At 59.7% G+C, this 17,316-nt stretch overlaps 2 protein-coding genes across 6 annotated transcripts; one reads left to right on the top strand and one right to left on the bottom strand.

The window, feature by feature from the left end:
* The first annotated feature begins 942 nt into the window (after window positions 1-942).
* On the top strand, window positions 943-6,631 carry MYL5 (myosin light chain 5). Its single transcript, XM_011231299.3, has 7 exons — window positions 943-1,014; window positions 3,839-3,946; window positions 4,135-4,210; window positions 4,956-5,060; window positions 5,519-5,597; window positions 6,194-6,242; window positions 6,511-6,631. The coding sequence occupies exons 1-7, from the start codon at window positions 943-945 to the stop codon at window positions 6,610-6,612; spliced, it is 591 nt and encodes a 196-aa protein (XP_011229601.1). The 3' UTR covers window positions 6,613-6,631.
* Window positions 6,425-17,124, bottom strand: SLC49A3 (solute carrier family 49 member 3). 5 transcript variants are annotated; one of them, XR_004628962.1, is made up of 10 exons: window positions 16,941-17,123; window positions 13,478-13,636; window positions 13,084-13,297; window positions 12,847-12,923; window positions 10,202-10,339; window positions 9,935-10,051; window positions 9,071-9,223; window positions 8,663-8,820; window positions 8,306-8,411; window positions 6,425-7,667 (listed from the first exon to the last, which is right to left on the bottom strand). XR_004628962.1 is itself a non-coding variant. In XM_034672283.1 (10 exons), exons 1-10 carry the CDS (start codon window positions 17,073-17,075, stop codon window positions 7,581-7,583), a joined length of 1,404 nt encoding a protein of 467 aa, XP_034528174.1. In that variant the 5' UTR covers window positions 17,076-17,124; the 3' UTR covers window positions 6,425-7,580. The 5 variants fall into 5 exon arrangements, 3 of the variants coding, with proteins under 3 accessions (XP_034528174.1, XP_019660607.1, XP_002924453.1); XM_034672283.1 differs by having other exon boundaries at window positions 6,425-7,753; window positions 8,306-8,415; window positions 12,830-12,923; window positions 13,525-13,636; window positions 16,941-17,124; XM_019805048.2 differs by having other exon boundaries at window positions 8,306-8,415.
* Between the last annotated feature and the right edge of the window lie 192 nt (window positions 17,125-17,316).

Below are 17,316 nucleotides of genomic sequence, written 5' to 3'. Positions count from 1 at the left end.
CCTGGTGGACGGAGGTGGAACAGCGTGTGCCGGCTCGGGGCGGGGACCACACCAGGCGCGCGGTTCGCGACCAGCTGCGCATGCGCAATTGCGGGCGCCTCAGGTGTGGGCTGGGCGGTGCGGGCGGGTTTTGCGGGGGGTGTGGAACCCCGGCCTACCCCCATGTTTCCTGCAGCCCCTGACGTTGTCAGGCCAGGCTGAGCACCAATGGAGCCCGCCCATTATAGGTCCAACTGTTTGAAAAATATAAGTCAGGCTCACGACGTGTAAATGGATGGCTCTCTATCTTCCCGCAGTGCCTGGGCTCTCCAGTCAGGGCCGGCGAGTTGGGGAGGGAGCCCCCACTCCCGCCCCCGGCTGGAGTGCGTCCTCCAGCCAGGTCCAGGCGCATGGCCACCCCAGGTCAGCCGCAAAGACCGCCCAGGACGGGCCCATGGTCTGGAAAGGGGTTCGAGGTTTGGGGCTGGGAATCCGGGGTCCAGGGACTAAGTGTGACCTGAGTGCAGGCCCAGGTGAAGGGGGGAGCGGGGCCTGTGGCCAACCCCTCTGGACTCAGGCCAGGCTGATCATGGTGGCCTCAGGATCCCTTCCTGGGACGACGCTGCCTCGGTGCCCATTGTGGCTACCCCCGCCCCCAGTCCGTGCCCCAGCGGAGCAGAGCGTCCTGACTGCAGGAGCCTCTCCAGCACAGGGGTCTGGGCTCTTCCTGGGAAGAGCATCCAGTAGAGCCTGCTCCCTGACCCCTGCCCTGGGGACCACTGAGCCCCCAGATGGGCCCTCATTCTCTCACTTACGCTGCTCACGATGGGCCAGGGTAGGAGGCCACACCTGCCAGTTACTCGGTCCCACTCAGCGTAGCTACTGGTCTCCCCCAGTTCTGTGGTTAGCCCTGGAGAAGACATGACCAGGTCAGCCGCAAGTGTGCAGAGGGTTTACCCAAAGATGGAGCAGTGGTGGCCAGACAGCTTCCCAGCTGTGCTGGCTGTGCTGACGAGTGGTCCCCAAAGCAACCAGGTTTGTGTTGGGTGGGGGGAGTCTGGCAGGAGGATCACTCCTCCCCTGGGCCCTGCGCTGCTCCAGAAAGAAGCTCCCTGAGAACGAGAGCTTGGGGCTCACTAGGGCCCCTGGTATGCCAGAGGGGAGTCCACTTTTCCCTAGTCTTCCAAACCCTCCTGTTTCCAAAGAGAACTTAACTATAAATCTAAAGAGAATGGAATGCAGAGATGAAAACTGCAGGGCACAAAGCAGTTGCTCAGTAAATCTGCATGGAGGGGAGGCCGGGTCCTGGGCAGAGCCTGCTTGCTCTGCAGCTTGCTCTGGAGTCATGGCTGTAGGCTTCCAGCTGGGAAACTGTGGTGGGAACACAGAGGCCCATCCTATAGGGCCACCAGGCCCTTCTCTGAGCTCTCTAAGGACCCCCGCCTGATGCCTTCCACTAGTGCCTCTGCCAGGCCTGGGGTTGGGGGAGTCCTTCACAAGCCCCCTCATTGCTCCCTGAAGAAGCTGTAAGCACACCTTGACCCCACAAGGCACAAAATAAACCTCTTCGACCGACATGCCATGTGGCATTGTTGAGTGCACACACCCCCACCCCCACTCTTGCCCTTGAGCATCTAGGCAGATGACCTTGGGTGACAAATATGTTTTCCCTTCCCTGGATATTAAAATAAACAAGACTCCTCAGCAACTCCTGCTTCCAGAATCAAAAATAAGTGTGTCTTGGGCTGAAGGTAAGGCCAGGGTGCTGGTAGGGGACCACCTAGCAGTAGCTTCCAGTGGGGTGGGGGGGGGGCCAGTAGGGGACACACAGGCACACATGCCCATATACACATGGGGAGACCCCTGAAGCTGAGGGAGACTTACTTTGGCCCCGGGCCCTTCCTGAGAGCTGAGGGGGTTCCCACCTGGCTCGGGACACTGGGACTGCCTACTGACACCTCTGCACCTGTCGGGGCCAGCTGTCCACGTTGAATCCTGATAGTCCCCCAGGAGCCAGGCTCTGTGGCTATCTTTAGTGCTGCCAGCCCAGGAAACCTCCCCAGGGGCTCTGCCGGTGTCTTCTGGCCTTCCCCATATCAGGGGCCTTCAGAGCACAGAGCCTGCATTTCTCCTGCCTTCCCTTCTCAGTGTGGTGGTCCCAGTCCTACAGCCCTGCTAGGGTCTCCCCAAGCATCACACTCAGACCCTGCCCAACTGGGAGTGCAGCCAGCCCAGGTCTCCCACGTCAGTCACATGTTCTCCCTCTGGGAGTCCTCCAAGCTGAGCCCCAGGGAGCCCCCAGGTCCCCCCTGTGGGTCATGCCTCCCCAGCTTCCTCAGGGTGTCTGTTGTCCCACACTCAGTGCAGGCGAACAGGGGGCTGCCCCTGGGACCACATGTGGCAGCACCTCAGAGGTGTCATGTGACTGAAGGGCTGTGCCCCTGGGGGCAGGACCCCTGCCAGGATGGCACTCACATGTGATGTGGTTCCCAGATGTGCCTTAGGGGACCCCTGCTGCTGATGCCTCCCCCCCAGGTGCAGAAAAAAGGGGCTCTGAGGGCTGGTTCTCCAGGTGTGAAACTGCAGTCCTAACTGCCCACTTCATCCTACCCCCAGGCCTTCTCCTCCTTCTCAGCCTCCAGACCTCTGCCCTTGCCTGCCCCTAACCCACACTCCATGCCACCCAGGACTAGGGCACCCAGCCCCTGGCTCTGTGGTGACTCTAATATCTGGCACCACCCCACAGGCACCTAGGCCAGGTCCCCTCCCCAGACTCTACTTGCTGGGCCATGACGTAGTGGGGAAACCTGGCTGAGTGCTGGCCCAGGGCCCAGCCCATCTGGATGGCCCTCCATCCCAGAAATGTTATCCCCACTCTGTGCCAGGCAAGGGGCTCCCTGCCATGGGGATAGATGGGCCTTGGGACTTTTCTGCCACCGAAGCAGAGAGCTGAGGGCACACACATGCTCAGAGCATGCTTGGTCACCAGCCCCCACAGCCACTCACAGTGACTACAAATCTAGGAGAGGTACCCCTTCCTCTGGCTCCCGCAGCTGCCCCGGTCTTCATGCAGGTGACCCTGGAGACGCACAGGAAGCAGAACTAAGGCTTCTCAGTGAGGTGCCTGGGAAGCTGGGGGCCCTGCTGAGTAGGGCAAGCTGGGGGTATCTGAGTCACCCGCCAGGTGCCAAAGCTCACTCGGCAGTTGTCCAGTCCCCAGGGTGGCCCCGGGCCTGTCCTTGTAGGGAGCGGCAGCCGGAGTCCGAGCTGTCCTGGGGGACTGGGTAGGAGCTTAAGACAGGCGACCCAGGCAGGGAGGGCACAGACCATCACATCAGGCAGACCCAGGCATGGTGAGTGTGGCCAGTAGGCCACTGGGGCAGGAGTGTGAGAGTCCATGTGCTTGTGCACCGTTTGTATTTGTGACTGTACGTCCACATGTGTCACCTACATGAGTGTGTTTTGTGGGAGTGTGTGTGCACACAAGTTCAGTTTGTTTACATGTGTAAAAGTGTTAGATGGGGAAGATCTGTGCCCCATGGCTGCATCAGTGACTTCTGGGGCTGGAAGATGGAGGGTCCTGGCCTTCACACTGGAGGGATCCCTAGAACAGGCCCACCCACTTGCTGGCCACCCGCACAGTCCATTTGTTCCTTGGACATTCAGGCCCAGCTGGCTCCTGGCTGGATGGAAGACGAAGCAGGGCAAAGCTCAAGATGAGCCCTGGGTGCAGTGCTGTCAGGGCCTTGTCGGGGCCACCCCAGCCCAGGGACCCAGGGACCCACTGTCCACCTGTCCTCTATGTCATCTTCTGAAACACCAGCCTGGAGACCTCTCAGCCTTGGTGTTCTCACATTAGGCCAGCAGGAAGACTAAGAAGAAGGAAGGGGGGGGCCTACGGGCCCAGAGGGCATCATCCAACGTCTTCTCCAACTTTGAGCAGACCCAGATCCAGGAGTTCAAGGAGGTGAGGCTTTGCTTTTGTTCCAGAACCCCTCCACCCAGTAACTCCTACCCAAGGGGTCCCCTGTGAATCATAATGCAGGTCACCAAAAGACCCTCTGTGAACCTCACTCCAAAGCCAGTGAAAGTGGATGCCTGTCCCAACATGGTGTGGCCAGCCTGGCAACCCAGTGACCCTGGCCTCGGTTTCAGGCATTCACACTAATGGATCAGAACCGAGATGGCTTCATTGACAAGGAGGACCTGAAGGACACCTATGCCTCACTGGGTAGGTGCTGTGAGACAGAACTCTGCCACAACCCACCCCGGAATGTCCTCCAGCCCTGGAGAGCCTTGCTCTGTACCTGGGCCTTACAGCCTGACCTGACATCCCATATCCCATGGGCTGCAAGGAGGTGGGCTGAGCCTCCCCTAGGGGAGAAATCCCTCTGGTTTGGTCAGGGCATCACAGGGTGGGTGGCACAGCCCAAGAATGGGCATCCTGGATGGGGAGGTTGGGACCAAAGCTCCAGGGAGGGGCTAACACCCCAGAGGGACACCACTGCATGGGGAGGCTTGTCCTCCTTCCCCCAAGCATGGTAAGGAAGCCCAGAAACAGACCCAGGAGAGGATGTGAGGGCCGGCTCAGCTCCTCTGAAGAGCCCAAGGCTGGCCCTTTCTCTCTCAACTTCCTATCTGAGGGCATGTTCTCAGCCTGAAGCAATCCCAGGGGAGAACAAGTAGGTTTCTTTCCTCTGGGCCCCCTTACCCCCAGGTAAGCAGATCCATAGGTCTTCCTGGACTCCATGCATGGCCGCTTCCTCCTCCTCAGCTGCCAAGCTCCCCCAGGTCTCAGGGTTTGGGGTTCCGCTGACATGCAGACCTGGGCCAAGAGTCCCCCCATTGGCTCACCTCCCTCCTTCTGGCTTCCCCAATTTTGAATGATGGAGGTGGGCAACCAGTGGGGACAGCAGACACACCAACAGGACAGCCAGGGATGTGTGACATTCCTGCCCGTCTTGTGTCGGTGACAGGCAAAACCAACATCAAGGATGATGAGCTGGACGCCATGCTCAAGGAGGCCTCAGGGCCCATCAACTTCACCATGTTCCTGAACATGTTTGGGGCGAAGCTGACAGGTGAGAGCCAAGGGCAGGTGAGCACCATGGGTCCAGGCTCCTCCCTGGCCAGGGCAGCCCTCGGGCCAGTCTGCCAAGGCACTGGGTGTTTTGTTAGCTCCGAACACTTAGAAATCCAGACATTCACATAAAAATCCAGGTTTTCAGATTTGTTGAGAAGTCCTAGGACGTGACATTCTGGGACCCACATCTGCGGGTCACACACCTAGGGGGCATGTGAGCTCACCCTTCCTCCTGTCTGCCTAGTGGTGGTAGTCTCTGTCCACTCATTGAGCACTCACTCCACTTTCGGGCCTGGGCAGGGTTCTGGGGACCCCCAGAGTAGTCCCCTCAGAGTGGAAGCTGCAGGGTCTCCCAGGTGCTCAGGGGCTGGAGGGTCATTCAGGCCAAGCCCTGGGATGGCCCAGAGCAGGACTGGAGCCCTAAACAGCCCACGGTTCAAGGCCTTTTGTGGGCAGGTACGGATGCTGAGGAGACCATCCTAAATGCCTTCAAGATGCTGGATCCCGATGGCAAAGGCAGCATCAACAAGGACTAGTGAGTGTGGCTACGAGCACCTAGGCATCTCCCCTGAGGGATGCCATGCCCACCTCCCCTCACCCCACCCCAGTCTCCAGGCCTTGGGCTGCCTGCCCCAAGATCCTAAGTCCCTCAGGGTAACTGAGGGCAAAACCAGTCTTGCCCACACAGGGCTGGGCACCCAGTAACCCGGCTGGTCACCACCACTTGGACCATCACTGAGTCTTTAAGCCCTTTGGGGGGCTACCTCAGCCACACACTAGGACTAGGAATATTTGGTGTACCAGGCACTTGCCTCTAATCCCCCACAGTCTCCTCCCCGCAGATGGAGCCCCCCCAAGGGGTGGTGGCCCCTGAGCGCGTGGGTCAGGGGTCTGATGACCACTCTCTGGTGCCCAGCACGCATCCTTTAGCCACACTTCTGAGAGGCACCTGTGCTGTGAGTGGGTGGGGTTGAAGGGCGAGAAGATCCCCGCCTTGGGGTAACCCACCGTGGAAGAGCCAATGGTGTGAACTGACCCAAGTCATTGGGCTTCCCTGGGGCCACCAGTACTTCCCATGCCAATCCCTTCCTTCAGTGCAGCCTAATTTGTCTCCTCCCTCTTTGCCCTCAGCATCAGGCGGCTGTTGATGTCCCAGGCAGACAAAATGACTGCTGAAGAGGTTTGGCCCACTCTGCCCTCACCCCACTTGCTTCCCCCATGCCCCCTGGTGAAGCTGAAGGATAGCCCTCTGGGCTCCAGGGGGTGGGCAGGATACCCCGGCCCCGCCCCTGGCTCTGCAGTGGGCCCCCCCCCACCTCCCTTTCCCCCACACCCACAAGCAAAAACAGCACTGGAGCTGGCTGGAGTTCAGCACCTGTAATTTGCCAGACCATTTTGCCCCTTCCCCTCCTCCCTGGTCCTGACTCCCCAACCATACCGGCCTGCAGGTTAACCAGATGTTCCAGTTTGCCACCATTGATGCTGCAGGCAACCTGGACTATAAGGCACTGAGCTACGTGCTCACCCACGGGGAGGAGAAGGAAGAGTGAGGGGCATCTCCCCCATCCCCACCTGGGCTGCAGCCAATTCAATAAACATGACCCCACAAACCTGCCTGCTAGTGCCTGCGGAGGGAGAAGGGGAGCTGTCCACCTGCGGGTGGGAAGGTCTGCGGGTGGGGAACTTCTGCCTGGGGGTGGGAGAGTCCCCAGACTCTCAGCGGGGAGTTTGGGGGAGGGTCCCCTGGGGGTAGAAGTGTTTGCTTGGAACTGGGAGAGTCTGGAGGGGAGGGTCTGGTGGCAGAGGGAGCATCTGCCTGGAATGGAGGATTTGCAAGGGGATAATCTGCCTGTAGGACCTTCCCTCTGCTTCCCCCTCCCAGCCCAGCCTGACCCCACCTGCTGTCCTAGCACTCGGGCTGGGAGTCAGGTCACTCAGTGGTCAGCAGAGGTTGAGAAAAGCTATGGGTTGGGACCCCTCAAGGAAGGCGTTTCTCGCAACTCTCCACTCAGACTCAATCATGCTGGGGGCCCTCAGGACTCCCAATCCATCCAGCTCCCCCTCAGACCTTGTCCCTCATGCCAGGGCTCCTGCACCAGCCATCCTGGGTCTGGCCTGGCCACTGGGGCACCTGCCTGGCCAGTGGCTGCTTGTCTACACAGTGCCAGCAGTTCTTGCTATAGCCATGGGGTCTCCCCTAGGCCATCCTGCTGCGCTCTGGGTGTGCCAAGGGCTCCAACTCCCTCTGGCATCTGCTGGATGCTATCACCCTGTGATGAGAGCCTACCCCTCCCGGCCTCCCCTTCAACCTGACCACTTCCTGATGCACCGACTGCTCCTCAGACTTCCAGAACTCTGCACGGTCCCCCGTGACATCTCTGTAAGGCCTGGGGGCTCCAGTGGCTCAGGGCTCCCCCAGACAAGCAGGCAGGGCCAGGAGAATGGCTCCAGGAATGAGTTGTGCCTGAGCTTCCTGCAGTCCATGCTGGAGGTCATGGGGGTGTGCCCAAGCAGAGCTTCAGAGGGTGGTTCCCGGGCGGGGCACGTGATCTGCAGCTGCTGGGGACATGTCCTCCTGGATGGAGTGGCTCACACTGGCCTCAGCCTGTAGGCGCCGGTACCGGGTATGGAAGAAGAACACCAGGAAACAGCTGAAGAGGGTGCACAGGCCAGCCATCAGCAGCATGGACACTGGGGAGACACAGCCCAGCTCTGTTCTGAGGCTCGTTCAAGCAGCCAGAACTTCCCGCCCCCCAACCCAGAGTAGCCACAGAGCTGGCAGAGCCCCAGCTGACCCCACTAGCCATGACCAGAGAGTGACCTGGAAACAGATATGTCCCAGCCCCCAACAGGCCCTGAGGGCAGTTCACAGACCCAGGTGTGATGAGCTCCAAGGTCACCAGGACAGGGTCTCCTGACGTGGCCACCCTCACTCCTGTCTCTCTCTGCCTGTCTCTTTCCCTGATCTCATTTTACAACGACTTACATGGGGTTTAAACGTTGGGCTTTCACCAGGGCCTCAGGGCTGCTCCCACCATAGTGAGCCTTGGAGGGGAAAGGTCAGCCTTTTTGCCCTACGACCCCAGCCCCACCGCCCCGTGGGTGCCCTGCACATGCCAAGGAGAGTGAAAGGTGCCAAGAGAAAGGGGCCCATGGAGGGGAGGTTCCTGTGCTGGGGCAGGGGGCAGGCACTGACCTCCTTGCTTGTGCTCTTGGGGGCTCTCTGCAGGTGGGGGCACTCACCCTTCCAGTCCAGTGGGCCCTGGCCATCCTGGCAGGTGGAGATGGACGGCTCCGCACGACGCACAGTCAGGGCAGTCAGCAGTACCATGACAAGCACACCCTCGGCCTGCCTAGACAGCCACAAGGCCTTCAGCCCTGCCCTGGGCACTGCTCAGTACTCACAGTGCCATGGGTCATTCTGAGGGCGGTGTCCTGTTCTGGTCAGTGTGGAGCACAGCAGCCAGCCCAGGACTGCACACAGCTCAGAACATGGTGACCTCTGCCAGAGCAGGCAGGTTACCCCCTGTGTAGCCTGGGGTGGGGTGAGGACAAGGTCTCTGGGGTCCCCAGGGAAGTGGTGGAGGGACAGACACTCACCCCAGCACGATGACCAGGCCTGCAGCTGCACCCTCCCCCACAGGGAAGGAGCACTCAACCGCCAGCTCCGTGGCAATGGGTGCCACCGAGAAGCCGAAGAGCCCCAGCAGAGAGCAGATGGCGGCCAGCGCCACGGTCTGTCCTTGCAGCTGAGACACCTGGGAGCAGTGAGCCACACAGGGACAGGGGCGGCAGTCAGAGTGCACAGCCCTGGACACCAGCACCCTCTCTCAGCTGAGCAGGGAGCAGGGACATGGGCAGTGCCCGGGGTCAGGGAACCACCCCAGTGGGCAGTGCCTACGCCTGAGAAGGTCTGAATTTCTGCTTTGACCCATTTGTCAGCTGCCCTGCCCCAGAGCATCCCACTCACACCCCTGTAGGGTGGTCTTGGTTCAAGGGGACTCTCACCAGGGCAAAGGCCACGCAGACCATGGAGGTCAGACAGAAGCCAATCTTGACAGCTTCAGTGAAGTGTTTGGTCCGGTCCACATACAGGCTGAGAACAAGTGCCCCCAGGACTCCAAACACAATGAAGAGAGCCCCGCAAAGGCCTGCAAATTCCTGGAGGACAGGAGGTCAGCGGCACCCCATCATCGGGGCATGGTGATACCAGGGTCCCAGGAGAAGGAGCCCATCCTCAGGGCGTACGCCATCACCGAGAAGCCCATGGCAGTGTGACATGGCAGGGTCAGCTGCACAGTTAGCCATGAGTGAGGGATGGACATCCTCCCCTGGAGGTACCTCTTTCCTGTGGCACCCCGCCCCAGGAACTCAACAATTGCTAAAGGAAAGGGCCTGGTTGCTGCAGACACCCCTCGGTGCCTGTGTCCTCATGAGCTGGGAACATACCAGGCCTGAATCCCATACCCAGGGCTGATGCCAGACAACAGAGGGCATGGTCAGAGATGCTATGAGCAGAGCAAGGCCCTCCCAATCTCCAAATATCAGAAGAGGACCCTTCCCTGGAGACCCGCAGGGTTGGGGCCATCCTGGTTGGGGCATTGGGAAAGATAGTGAAAAGCACCACACAACAATCCCAGCACCACTTTGGGCACCGCCACCACCCCTCCCCAGGGCCACCTCCCCACCATCAGACTGCATTTGGCACCTGACACAATGTTTCACACACAACATCTCAATACCACCCAGAAGAGGAGGTTACCCTGTGCAGGCATGGAAACCCAGTGTTTGGGGCAGATAGCCTTCTGTGTAACAGTAATGACCTCCAAGCCCCATCCTTGCACAGAAGGGGGTGGGTGGGCCAGCACTCACGTTGGAGTAGCCCTTCACACAAAGGACCTGCTCCAGGAGGACCAAGAAGCTGGAGAAGATGCCGACGCCGCCCCCAAAACACACAGCCAGGATGACATACGCTCTGTTGCGCAAGAGCTGGAGGAGAAGGCGCCGTTCAGCACAGGAGCCCAGCGGGATACTCGGGCTACCCCAGCAGGGCCTGTCCGACCCCCTTCCCTCCTCAGCCTTCTCCCTGCACCGGATCACAATGCCGGATCACCGAGCCCTGGATCCCACAGCACTAACCAGCTTCAGCCCATCCAGGAACTTCTCTGAGGTGGAGTGGGCCGCCCCTGCAGAAGGTGGGCTGGGAGGCACACTCTCCCAGAGGCAGGCAGTGGCCAGGAGACAGGCGAGGCCGGCAGGGATGATATAGATACCCAGCTGGGGAGAGGGCATACATGAGTGCGTGTGCGTGTGCGCAAACACACACATGTACGTGAGGGCTTCACACCCACTGTTCTGGGCACACTGACTCCCTTGCCAGCCACCCCCATCTGCCACCCCTACACAGACAAAGGCAAGACCCTGGGCCGGCTTTGCTTTGCTTCCTCTAGAACCCTGGCTTTCAAAATATCACCCAAAGATGACTCCCACAGTGACACCCTTAGCCCGACCCTCTCCCAGAGCCCCAGACTCATCCATCCAACTGCCAACTGAACCTTCCTGCCTGCCTTCATGAATGACCCCAACATGTACCCAGCTGCAGAGCTGGAACCCCCTGCCCCTCCAAACCCGGACTGAGCCTGCCCCCATTCCCCAACCCAACCAAAATCCCAGCTCCCTACCTGGACACTGCAACCACATCTTGGCTCCCTGAGTCTCTGGACCAGGTCAAATCACTCTCGCCTTAGACACTCCGAGGGTTTCCATGGCTCCAATGCCAACCACCTGCCACCTAGGTTAACCCTCCCGTCCACCCTTCCCTTGCTCAGCAGACACACTGGCCTCAGCTGCAGCCCCTACTCCCCAACCTCACGTCCACCTCAGGCATGTGGAAAAATCCTGCGTGCACCAAGTGCACTTGCCGGTGTGGTCACAGGGAGGGGCAGGTGCACACTCACAGACAGGCGTGACACATGTGCATGTGCACAGACCACATGAACACACACACACACACGCACATGCAAGCCCACCATGCATACAGACACACCACACACACACATGTGCACATGCAAGCCCACCATGCATACAGACACACCACACACACATACACGTGTGCACATGCAAGCCCACCATGCATACAGACGCACCAACCCACACACACGTGTGCACATGCAAGCCCACCATGCATACAGACGCACCACCCATGCACACGTGTGCACATGCAAGCCCACCATGCATACAGACGCACCACCCATGCACACGTGTGCACATGCAAGCCCACCATGCATACAGACGCACCACCCATGCACACGTGTGCACATGCAAGCCCACCATGCATACAGACGCACCACCCATGCACACGTGTGCACATGCAAGCCCACCATGCATACAGACGCACCACCCATGCACACGTGTGCACATGCAAGCCCACCATGCATACAGACGCACCACCCATGCACACGTGTGCACATGCAAGCCCACCATGCATACAGACGCACCACCCATGCACACGTGTGCACATGCAAGCCCACCATGCATACAGACGCACCACCCATGCACACGTGTGCACATGCAAGCCCACCATGCATACAGACGCACCACCCATGCACACGTGTGCACATGCAAGCCCACCATGCATACAGACGCACCACCCATGCACACGTGTGCACATGCAAGCCCACCATGCATACAGACGCACCACCCATGCACACGTGTGCACATGCAAGCCCACCATGCATACAGACGCACCACCCACACATACACATGTGCACATGCAAGCCCACCATGCATACAGACGCACCACCCATGCACACGTGTGCACATACCAGCCCACCATGCATACAGACACACCACACACACATACACGTGTGCACATGCAAGCCCACTATGCATGCAGATGCACCACCCACACACACATGTGCACATGCAAGCCCACTATGCATACAGATGCACCCCACACACACACGTGTGCACATGCAAGCCCACTATGCATACAGATGCACCACCCACACACACACGTGCACATGCAAGCCCACCATGCATACAGATGCACCCCCCATGCACACGTGTGCACATGCAAGCCCACCATGCATACAGACGCACCACCCATGCACACGTGTGCACATGCAAACCCACCATGCATAGACACACCACACACACATACACGTGTGCACATGCAAGCCCACTATGCATACAGATGCACCCCCATACACACACGTGTGCACATGCAAGCCCACTATGCATACAGATGCACCCACACACACACGTGTGTGCACACGCAAGCCCACCATGCATACAGACACACCACACACACATACACGTGTGCACATGCAAGCCCACTATGCATACAGATGCACCCCACACACACACATGTGCACATGCAAGCCCACCATGCATACAGACGCACCACCCACACACACATGCACATGCAAGCCCACCATGCATACAGACGCACCACCCATGCACACGTGTGCACATGCAAGCCCACTATGCATACAGATGCACCCCCCACACATATGTGTGCACATGCAAGCCCACCATGCATACAGACGCACACACACATACACGTGCACATGCAAGCCCACTATGCATACAGATGCACCCCACACACACACGTGTGCAGATGCAAGCCCATCATGCACACGCACACCAGACACATGCACAATACATGTGAGCACATAGAAATACACACCACACACATACGTGCACATACAAGCTGATCATGCATACATATGCACCCCACAAATGCACACACGTGTGTGCGTGTACCTCATGAGTTCCCTCACCATCATGGGGATGTCCTTCTCCTTCTTCACCAGGGCAGGTGACAGCAGGTTGGCCACCAGGATGCCCAAGGGGTTTGCTGGATGGACAGATAGAGACATGTGTCTGCTCAGCCACGGCCAGGCTTGGTCCCCAGCCCACAGCCAGAGCCCTTTGCCCTCTGAGAGCTGGGAGTGCAGAGGTGCCAGGACCCGCTCACTAAGCCACAGAAGACCATCAGCCTCACCCCTGCCACTCACACATAGTGCCGATCATGTTGGCTGTGGCTCGCTGGTGCTCTGGGAACCACAAGGCAGCCAGCTTGGCCGGAGAGAAGATGACCAGGGTCTGTGCCAGAGCACAGAGGGTCTGCCCACCCATGAGGAAGGCAAATGGGTCCTGGATCTCGAGGAACAGGAAGGGCAGGGTTCTGAACACACTCCCAGCAAAGTTCAGCCACGCGCACACGATGGTCTGCAGGGATGGGATCAGATCACTGCCTGGCCAGACCAGACTCCCCTCCCAGCACCCTGACCTCTGCCCTGCCACCCGAACGGCTCTGCCTGGAGATCCCTGGGGAGGAAGCAATGGCTCTTGAGCCCTCCCTCAAGGACCCTGCCCCATCCAAGAGACAGCCCTGGCTTGGGGACTCACTGCCCAGCGAAGCCCAACAGAGTCCAGAACCCAGATGGCCACCACACCGGACGGAATGGACGCCACAAGGTAGATCAGTGAAAGCCAGTTGATCTGCTTGGTGGAGAGGAGGAAGTGGTGGGCAATCGTGTCGGCCACGGGCGCGAAGCTGAGCCACAGCTGCGGATACACAATGGTGTCAGTCCAGGGGGCAGGTGCCACAGACACCACAGCCACCTGCTGTCCCAGGCTTGGCCAGCCAGCCTGAGGGAGAGAGTGTGTAGCAGTCCCACAAGGGCCAGGGTCTTCGCCTGGTCCCTTCCGAGGGAGTGCACCAGGTGGGCGGTCAGATAGTGTGCCTGGGATGGGGAGCAGCACCGTCCTGCAGACATGGTCTGGGGTGGGGGGAAGAAGAGGCTGAAGAACTGGCCAGAGCCTGCTGGACCGTGAGCCCCGCCAAGACTGACCCTCTAAGCAGAAGGCCCAGAGGGCTGTCAGTGAGAGGCAGATGACTGCAGGGGGAAGGGAAGCTCTATGTGGTGAGTGGGCATCAGGGGTCTAGACCAGGTGCTGGATGGCACTGGGGCCTGGGAGGGTAGGAAAGGGGGTCCTGATGAAGGGAGCCGGTGGCCCTGCCACCCCAGTAGCACAGATGCACAGATTGCCCGATGCTTGGGCAGAGGAGCACATCTGGGGGACACTCAGTGTCTGTGGTGAACACCCAGGTAGGTAAGGGTAGGAAGCAGGGTGGGCCTGCAGCCATTGAAGGGATAGTGGAAGGGATGTTTCCATGGCAGGGAGGGAGGACAGAAAGAGGCCCAAAAGGTATCTCCAGCTTGTCTAGAAACTCAGTGATTGAGTCCCGGGTGGAAACACCTGGATTGTGCGCTGGCCCTGCCCAAGGCCAGCCCACCTGTCCTACAGCAGACCCAAGTGTTTGGGAGGTAAAATCCTCCCTGACAGCCTGACAGATGACATTTCCCAGCCTTACGTGTACTCAAGCCCTGGGACTCTCAACCCCAAAAACCTTCAGCAAACAGTACGTTTGATTCAATCAGCTGGGAAGACTTCCTGGAGGTGCGACACCATCTCTCCCCTGAAGGATGAGTGAGAGGAGGGGCTCTCCAAGGCTTATTACAGGAGAGAGATGGGGAAGCAGGCCAGGGACGGACCAAAGACAAGGGTACCACAACTCAAAGTTCACAACCACTGCAACTCTGCGAGACCCAGGAACGCAGGAGCTGGCCCCAGACCACACCCTCTGTGGTGAGGCGGGTGAGATCCAGGCTTGCTGACCCAAGCAAATACTGACTGCAGAGACTCACATGACAGAGAACTTGAGCAACAGCTGACTTTTCTTCCTTTTTTTTTTTTTTTTTTTTTTAAGGGGCAAAGCAGAGGACAGATCTTCCAGGTGCAGAAAGAGACCCCATGCAGGTCCAGCTGCTTCCGGCCCGGCCTGATCCAGCAGAGAGAAAGCATGGTATCTGTTCTCCAAAGCCACCCTGCTGAGCCAAGCCCATCCCTTGCTCCTCCCCAGGTTTGTGGCCAGTGGAACAGAGACAGGTCTAAACTGTGCCAGGCAAAATGGGGACAACAGTGTGTCCCCAGTGCACAAGAATTCCCAGCCCTGCCACGTACCCCTCCCCTTCCTTTGAGCGTGCTGACAGCTGCCCCACATGCCAGCTCCTGCCCAGATCACTGGGCTCTCCTCACACCACTTTGGGGCCACCCAGACCTCACTCCCGGCACTGTTCCACCGGCCTCCGACAGTGCCCTCTCAGAACCTGGGACCTACCTACAGTCACCCAGCTGCAGACGAAGTACACGAGTGGATGGTGGGGTAAGCCTGATCAGGTCAGTGCTCACTGTGGTGACCAGAGCAGGGATCACAATTCCTGGTGAGAATCTTGTTTGCTCCGTAATAACTTGTGGACCAAAGGGGAGCGCAGCAGGGCGCGGCCTCAGTGCCAAGGAAGGTCTAGAGGCCACTCAGGATACCCATCCACTCTCAGATTCACCAAAGCAGTTTTAGGGGCTGAAGGAGACCCCTGCTTTGTGTCCTTAGACCACTGCACCGAAAACCAATTCTGGCTTCCTAGCCAGCCAGACAGGGACCTGGTGGACAAGCCACAGTGCGGAGTCCTACAGAAAAAAGAGGTTTCCAGAGTCGTAGCAGACTAGCCCATGCCATGGATGCCACGTCCCAGCACAGGGCTGGCTCTCCATCCCCAGTCCAGCAAGGGAAGGAGGAAAAGCGCCCTTATCAGTTTGGAATAACATCCAAGAGCAGTTGCTGCTCAAACCCTCCCTGAGGCAGTGTCTGTCCAGGATGTCCACACCTGCCTGTCCATCCCTGCTCATGGGTCTGCAGTTCCGGCTGGTCCCTGGGCTGCTCACAGCCTCCCGAGCTGTGGACCCCACTGCCAGGGTAGCTTTCCATTACATGATGACCTGGTGGCCAGAGCTGCCTGACCAGTGCCTGGGGTCCTGTGGCAAGCTGAGCAGTCATGGGCAGGTTCCTTCAGGCACAGGTAGGATGCAAAGGCGGCAGCACCAGGGAAGTGACATGTAGGGTGGCCCAACGGAGCCTAGTGTGGGACAGCACTGCAGCCTGACCCCATGAACAGGTGGCGCGAGGGTCAGGTATGGGAAGGCTGGCTCCAAGCCCTGTCTGCCCAAGGGGCAAGGCGCTGGGGGCAGCAAAAAGTTCACCCCACCGAGCCCACTGTATGTGGTGGGCTGGGGAAAGAGGGGCCCAAGCCCCTGGGCAGAACAACCGGGTACGCAGGGGTGGGTTGGGGAGAAGCAGGTTGGGGAGCTGGGCCCCAGTAACTGGTAGATCCTGTTCTCAGTGGTTAATCAACTGGTCTCAGGGGCTGAGTCCCTGCCAGACGTGGGAACCATTCTAGAACAGGTAACCGGTCACTGGAGACCCCAGCTGGGGAGCTACAGAGAGATTGGCGTGCAGATAAGGAAGCTCACCTGTGAGGGGCCTCCATACTGAGTCAGAGATTAGTGAGGGCGTCCAGGGCACAGGTAAGCAAAGGCGGCTGGGCCTGGCCCTGCCTTGTGGGAGTGGGGTGGTAAGAGGGAGGGCCAGAGCCAGATCCTGAGGGCTGATGCCCGGTGTTAGGTCTTGCAGAAGGGAGTGGGGCTACTGGCAGACCCCTTTCCAGCTGTGACAGTGACTCTCACGTCGTCCTGACGCAGGGACCACTATCGGTCACAGGAGCGAGGCTCCGCCACCGCGAGAACAGCCCCTTTTCTCCCTGTGCAGCCAGGAGACGGGCCTCCGGTCCGCGTCTCCGCACCTGCTGAGGTCGATGCCTCCCCCACTCCCGGCGGTGCCACTGTCCGGTCAGGGTCCTTACAGACCGAGCGCCCTGGGCGCACGGGGACACGGGAAGGTGCGAGGAGCGCGATGACTCGGACTGGGTCCCAGCCCCGCCCCCGCCGAGAGGCAGCCCCCAGACCCCCGTACCGTGGCGTTGGAGAAGTTGAGCAGGCTGAGGACGAGCAAGAAGACCCAGCGGCGCGCGTAGGCGCGGTAGCCCAGCAGCGCGCCCAGGGCCGAGGTCGTGTCGGCCCCCAGCGGGTCCTCCTCCTCTCCGGCCATCGCCCGCTGCTCCCGCGGCCGGGTTGAGCAACGCGACGCCGGGGCGGACCGCCCTGGGAGGTGGTGCCAGGCGCGCGGGCGGAGCGCTCGGGGTCAGTCCCAGCCCCCGGGACGGCAGTCGTTGCACCGCCAGGAGGGAAAGGCACCAGTTAAGAAGTTGGACCCTCCTCCAGTAACCAGGATGGAAGTCTCTGCGGCTACGCGCGCCGCTGGGTCCCCTCGCAGGGGCCTAACAGGTCAC

This window comes from Ailuropoda melanoleuca, chromosome 11 (assembly GCF_002007445.2).
Source record: "Ailuropoda melanoleuca isolate Jingjing chromosome 11, ASM200744v2, whole genome shotgun sequence".
Taxonomy (NCBI): domain Eukaryota; kingdom Metazoa; phylum Chordata; class Mammalia; order Carnivora; family Ursidae; genus Ailuropoda; species Ailuropoda melanoleuca.
Note: the sequence above shows the minus strand (reverse complement) of the source record. Positions and strands in the feature narration are given on the sequence as shown.